Raw genomic sequence first — 7,008 nt, forward strand, 5'->3', positions numbered from 1 at the left:
AGTCCTTCTCCTCAGGGCTGCAATAGTAATAATAGTAATGGACTGTTCATCAATTCTACCTTAGGTGTATCCTTTATTCAATTTCAGTAAAGCAAAGGATTGTGTTTTTATCACTTGTAAAGAGCGCCAGTTAATGAGATGTTCATCCATATGGGATATTTAACAGCTCTCCTGCCTTCCAATGTTGTTCTTGCTTATCTCTATTTTTCGAAAGGGTGGTTTCAGCACAGAGTGAGTGAAGCACGTTAAATGGCAACGCTAATCCATGCAGTGATGATAAAAACATGCCTACAGTGGATTTTTTTAATTATTTCAGCCTTATGCCCAGGTCTGTATCAAAAGACTGTTGATGTTCCTTTTCAGGAAAAAGGAACCAGCCTCTTTGGTTTCAAGGCACCAATCCATACACCCGTGTTGTTTCTGTAGTGCTACTGGGGCACTACTTGGAAAAAGTGGATTTTGACAGTCTTGTTGAGAGTTCACGCGTGTAGCCTGATGGGCCCTACGTCTGAGGCAGTAACAAGTCAGTCACGCATAATAAATGACGACATCATACTCTACTTACTGGAAACCACCGATGCTGGCTAATTTGTTTTTGTTGCATAAGCTCAGAAGGAACTATAGGCATTAGGATTTAAATTAATGTAATTAAAGTCTGGTTTTAAAAAATAAAGTGAGGCAAGGGGGAGAAAGAAGGCTGTATTTAAGTTCTTAATTACTAAGCCATTGGAGGAAGGCGTGCTAAAATGCTTGTTTATTTTTGATTGTTCCCACAGTATTTGGAATGGTGCCAAAACCCCGAAATGCAAGAATTGTTTCAGTTAATCTTCGTAGCGTTTTACAGTGGGATGCACCTAAGTTCCACGAAGGGAACATAAATTACACTGTCCAATCTAAGAGGTAAGTGCAGGGGAGTTGTGCTTGCTTTAATTTACATTTTACAGCTCTGTGTGTTTGTGGTTTGTTTCCCCTTTTTATAGGAAGATCAGTAGATGTCCCTTTCTTTTAGCTTGTGAGCGGCTTGTCTTCTGAGCAAAATAGCAGGGCAGAGGCATTTCCTACACTTTTCACACCCACGGCAGCCATGTACATATTATTTTTGGAAACAGAAACACATTTTAATGTTGGCTGGTTTTAGCTCTGTTTGTGTTCTTTTTGTGTCACATTGCTGTCACCTGCGATTCAAGAACTTGGTCCTGTTGAGCATTAGGACCGTCCCTGATCTTTCACGCTAGCAGCCTGTTGTGCTGCCACCAAGGCGGCCGGCTTGCCTGCGCATGTAGCAGAAATGCCCGACGGACTGCGGGCAGGTGGCTTGTCCATGCAGGGCCTTCAACTCCGGACACATTTCCTGAGGTCTCCTTTTGTCGGTTTTGGTGGGTTGATTTAGCTTTGATTTGGTTTTGTCACAATGTCCTTCCGAGCTGGTATTTCCTGTTGGGAAAAGCAGTCTGTACCGAGGAAGGCAGCCGCTTCCCCGGCCCAGCTGTGGGCTCCCTGCTGGGTGAGGAAACCACGTGTCGGGCCACAGGTCTCGCGGTCCTGCTGAGGGTTGAATTCTTTGGCCAAGACAGGGTGGGATATGAAGCGGAGATGATGGCACCCACGGGCAGGTGCCTGCTGAGGAGAGATCCCCAAACCAAGCGTATGGGCCATCTTAGTTGAAAGATTTTTCTAGGTTCTGGTAGCAATTACCTGTTGGTTGCTATGTTGCTAGGTGGGCTTTTGGTGCAAAACAGAAAGAATATCCTATGTTAAATGGTTCCCAGTCAGCTGTCAGGCTCTGTTTTCTCTGGCTTTTCCTTATATGCATATCTTAGTTCTGAGCAAAGTCCGAGTTACACAGCAAAGCCGTGTGTAGCGATACTGTCTCATATTTGCAGACTTGTCTAATAACTAGTCTGTTGAGTCAAGGTTTGTAACCACTGTCAAGAAAAGGGCATCTATTTTCTGAATTGTAATTTTAATCTCTAACTTTGTCACAGATTTATAGATGCTTATAAAATGCTTAATGTGTGTGTACAAACTAGTAATGGTGTTTCTTATACGCTTGATCTAATTTTAGTGATTTGTGAGTCATAATTGATTGTATTAACAAGCAGATATGCCACTTTTCCAGTTAATTGAGAGGAAAGACATTCAGTCAGTTATAATTTACCCATCATATAAATTTCATTTCTTTTCCATACAGTGTCATCGTACCTGGAGACACATACAGAAACGTGAGCACAAACTTGAGACTCACAGAGTGTAATGTCTCTTCTCTGTCTGCGTATGGAGACTACATTTTACGGGTCAGAGCAGAATCAGAAAATGACCATTCAGACTGGGTGACCGTCAGGTTTAAGCCAATGGATGACAGTAAGCCTTTTTCTAATCTTCCACAGAAGTTATTGTCTGCTATTAATGCACCTTTACACTTTGGCTCTGTAAGAAAAGCTATAGCATGTGAATCTTTTTAAAATTCAGTTACGTTGAACTTACAAAATCTTAGTTGCAACGCTTTCATTTTTTGAAAGCAGAAGTTACTGTCAGAAAGCATAGTGGGTTCACTGTTACAGCTAGATGCTAGTATTGGTACTTGAGACCTCTTTTGAGGAGGTTTTAGTAACTGTATATTTTTCTCTTAAAATCAGGATTGTTTATATTTTTCAGCCAGGGAGAGTTTATATACAGACTTCCTGTGTATGAGGCTGAGTCAATTGGAAAGGCTGAGAGGGTTGGGCTTGTTCAGCCTGGAGAAGAGAAGGCTCCATGGAGACCTTATAGCACCTTCCAGTGCCTGAAGGGGCTACAAGAAAGCTGGGAGGGGGGACTTTTTACAAATAGCGACAGAACAAAGGGCAATGGGTTTAAACTGAAATGGGGAAGATTCAGAATGGATATCAGAAAGAAGTTCTTCATGGAGAGGGTGGTGAGACACTGGAACAGGTTGCCCAGAGAAGCTGTGGATGCCCCATCCCTGGAAGTGTTCAAGGCCAGGCTGGATGAGGCTTTGAGCAACCTGGTCTAGTGGAAGGTGTCCCTGCCCATGGCATGGGGGTTGGGACTAGATGGTCTTTAAGGGCCCTTCCAACCCAAACCATTCTGTGATTCTATATCTAACCAAGTTCAATTACTTTCTTCTTCATTGCTATATCAGGGAAAAAGCTTTCTTTTTTTTTCAATTAGAAAATAAAAGTTTCACAGAGAAAGTCTAATTTTCAGTCAAGAAATCTTCATTGCACAATATTGCCATTCCCTCAGCGAAGCTTTGCAGTCTCTGTTCTGGGAGATGATTTAGACACTGCCTTGCATTAGAGCGCACAGCAGAGATGTTATTCATGTTGCTGTCACCTGAGCTTGGGAATGAGGGAGTGGTTTTTACCAGCGAGCATCCTTTATTTTGTACATTCTTAAACCACTCATTAGCAGAAATGAAATTATTTTAGATTATGTAGTTAATGCTACACAAGGCTTTTTTCTCCTCCAGCTGTTAATACAAAACCATGCCAGAAGCGTCGGTTACACCTCACCTTTGAGAAAAACTTTTTAAAATCGTTTTCTTTCTTCTTCTGCCTTCGTTTGCTTGAGTTTCATCATTCTGTTCCTTGGATTTCAGAGTGTAATTTTACAGTTTACAACCTTTCTTTTCAAAAAGCTATCTCTCTCCAAAAGCATACTATTGATAAAATTTAACCTACGTAGAACAGAAGCACCAAAACATAGCATGGGAGAAAAAATACAACATCACAAGTATAAATTACAGCCAAAAGAAAGTGTAATACAAAAAGTATGGGTGTTTTTTTTTAGAGCAGAGAGCAAACTTGTAAATCATTAACAGAGTTGTAGTTTTCAGAAATATTTGAAAGAGCAGGCTTGGCTTTGGAAAAGCAGCTTATTCCTGGACTGAGAAAGTCTGGGTATAAAACTACCTGGAAAGAAAGACCTGGGAGAACTGAACAAATCTCTGAGGAGGACGTGAGGATTTTTAATGTTGTCACCACTGATCTGAGCTGGGCATCATGATAACAACACAGAAGGGAATATCAGATATTTTTATTTCTGCTAGTGCTTTTGTAAGAAACTTCACACACTATTGCAGGAATAGCCTAAGAAAACCAGAGTAACCAAGACCCTCCTCACATTATTTTTTGCAAGTTCAACAACATATTCATGAACATTACATGAATACATGGTCCAGCAAGCAGAGGTTTTAATTATTTTTTTTAATTAACGAAATTTGTATTTCTAGAGGAATGCAAAATTGTCTGTATGTTGAGCTCTTTCCTTCTTAGCCGCTTGATAGTGCAGCTGTAGCCAGGCAGAACTTTAGCAGAGGCAGCCATGGCAGAGTTGTTTGTTGAAACTTCAGACTTTAATGGAGAGCTTCTTGCAGACACAGTGTGGTTGATAACAAAGCTACTCATGAAGTAATTTAGATAGTGGCACAAAAACATAGTAAGGACAAGCCATTTTCAAAATACAAGAACGTAACATTCAGTCCAAGGAGCTCAATCTTTAAGACATGCAGAAAGAATTCAAATGTTTCCGTTTTTCAAGGTGATCACAATTAAAGAAACATTAAAACACTTGGCTCGAGGGTCTCCTCAGAAAAGACAGATGTTGCAACAGCTTGGTCCAGAAAGAGAAGTGAGTAATAACCTACAGAAATAGTCCTTCCTCTCCCTGTCATCACCACAGCTGACAAGAGAGAACTGAGTTAATTTAGCGTATGGAAAATGTAGTGTGCAATAGTATCTGCTGTTTAACCGCAAAAATAAATCCCTTTCAAGACCAGTTCTATAAGGAAAAGATGTATTTATGCCTGACCCATGAAAGGAAATTGCTTTCTTCTAATAGTTAAAATTATTTCAAATGTGAATTGTCATAGGCATTCGAGGAAATTCATGCCAGGCATGGGTACCACTAGGTTTGCTTTACTAACAACTCAGAGTTGGGCCACCACCTCAGTGCATGGCAAAAGGCCCAAGCTCTCCCACAGTTTATATACCATTCAGTCAATACCCATTGCATAAGGTCCGAAGTCTTTGTGTATTTCCACTCAGCCTTTCGGTCCCCAAAGTTCATCGTTTATCAAAGACCATTACAATCCCTGTCTCAGCTGCATTCTTCTTTTCTGGTTCCAATTCCTGTTGCAGTTTCAGGGTCTTCTTCAGGTCGCCCTCTCTGTAATCACTTCTCTGCCGTTTCTGGCTTGCACAATTCTGGGACAGACTTCAAGATGTACTATTAAGGGTTTAACTAAAGCAAACAGTTTCTACCCATTAGCTTCCTTTTGTCTAGCAAAGCACCTGTGCTTAATTAATTAATCACTCTTTGTTAAAACCGTCTCTACATGATTAGCTTGACTGGGTTTTAACCAGCCTTGGGTGGGTCTGTACAAGGAGCAGGTTGGGAACAAACATTCTAAGCCTGCTGAGCAGTATTTGTGCACTTTTTACAAGACCCCAAACCCCATATCTAAACCTACACTAGAGACTATGAGAAATTCCTTTACAATAGGCTGTGTAAAAATGTCAAATTGAAAACAATGTGAAACTGAATTCCATTATTTCTTCTCTTCCACTATTCTAATATATAGCAGTCATTGGGCCACCCGACGTAAAAGTGAAGTCAGAGTCCGGGTCCCTGCATGTGGATTTTGTAGGCCCTTTCGCTGAACATGACAATTGGCCTCTAAAACAGTATTACGGCTCGTGGAATTACAGAATACTGTACTGGAAGAAACGCAGCAATACAGAGGTAACTTCTGCTTCCTGCAGGTTGTGACTCCATGACTTTGATACATGCTTTTCTTGGTAAAATACTATAATGATGGATTTCTGAAGGTTAATGGTACTGAAATAAAAATACGTCTTTACTAATTACAGTATAATAAAGTCTAGTCATTACAACTGGCATTCGGAGCAAACAGCAGAGAGCTGTGTAGTTAAACGGTAGCATGGATATAATTTACTCTTCCCATAATTAGAAATAACTGCTACATTATGAGAGTTTATTCCCTCAGTTTAATGATGTGGTGCAGTCTTCCCCACCAAATCTCTCTATTTCACACGTACAGGCAAGACTAAACTTGGGAGCTGTAACATCAGCAGTATCTGTGATTGTGGCAATAAGCTGACTTAGATTCACATCTCCTGGCACTGATGTATTTGTGCTCTTGGTGGGACTCTGGGCTTTGACTGCCACCTTCCTCCAGCTTTTCACCTCTTCACTTTCTGTCAGTTGTAATTTGCTTTTCTTCCTCTGATGGACAGCCTCGTCCACAGACGGATGTGTTACTCGGCTCAAAAGACTTCTCCATACAGAATGCATGGAGAAAGACCACAAATAGTATATTAATTATTCAATAATTCAAGGCCAGGCTGGATGTGGCTCTGAGCAACCTGGTCTAGGGGAAGGTGTCCCTGCCCATGGCAGGGGGGTTGGAACTAGATGATCTGTAAGGTGCCTTCCAACCCATTCTTCCATTCTATGATTCTATGATTATAGGTTGCGAGTACAGGAGAAAAGAAAGCCCTTTACTGGAAGATATCAGCCACAGTATAATTAGCACTTTGTACATCAGTATCATTTGCATATAATAGGACTCCACTACATATAATTCTGATTTGTATTTGTTACCCTCAAAATTCTTTGATAGTTTCCCAAAAAACAGACTGGTTTTCAATTTCCAAACTACAAGAAATTAAGGTATTTGTATCGGGAATGGCGTGGTCAGTGGGACCAGGGGGACTGTCTCCCTGTACTGGGCACTGGTGAGGCTGCACCTCAAATCCTGTGTTCAGTTTTGGGCCCCTCACTGCAAGAAAAACACTGAGGTACTGGAGCGTGTCCAGAGAAAGGCAACAGAGCTGGGGAAGGGTCTGGAGAAGTCCATGAGGAGCGGGTGAGGGCGCTGGGGTTGTCCAGCCTGGAGAAGAGGAGGCTCAGGGGGGGCCTGATCGCTCTCTACAGCTACCTGAAAGGAAGGTGCAGAGAGGAGGGGGGTGGTCTCTTTTCCCC

At 41.6% G+C, this 7,008-nt stretch overlaps 1 protein-coding gene across 1 annotated transcript in view; it reads left to right on the forward strand.

Moving 5' to 3' along the window:
- Positions 1–776: 776 nt before the first annotated feature.
- IL10RB (interleukin 10 receptor, beta) overlaps positions 777–7,008 on the forward strand; it is a gene marked incomplete at its 5' end in the record, with an annotated part of 11,454 nt that continues 5,222 nt past the window's right edge. Inside the window, 3 exons of the mRNA XM_010147052.1 lie at positions 777–900; positions 2,192–2,361; positions 5,585–5,745. Coding sequence (XP_010145354.1) covers positions 777–900; positions 2,192–2,361; positions 5,585–5,745 — 455 coding nt within the window. The remainder of the gene's footprint in view (positions 901–2,191; positions 2,362–5,584; positions 5,746–7,008) is intronic.

This window comes from Eurypyga helias, unplaced genomic scaffold, assembly GCF_000690775.1.
Source record: "Eurypyga helias isolate BGI_N326 unplaced genomic scaffold, ASM69077v1 scaffold3420, whole genome shotgun sequence".
NCBI lineage: Eukaryota > Metazoa > Chordata > Aves > Eurypygiformes > Eurypygidae > Eurypyga > Eurypyga helias.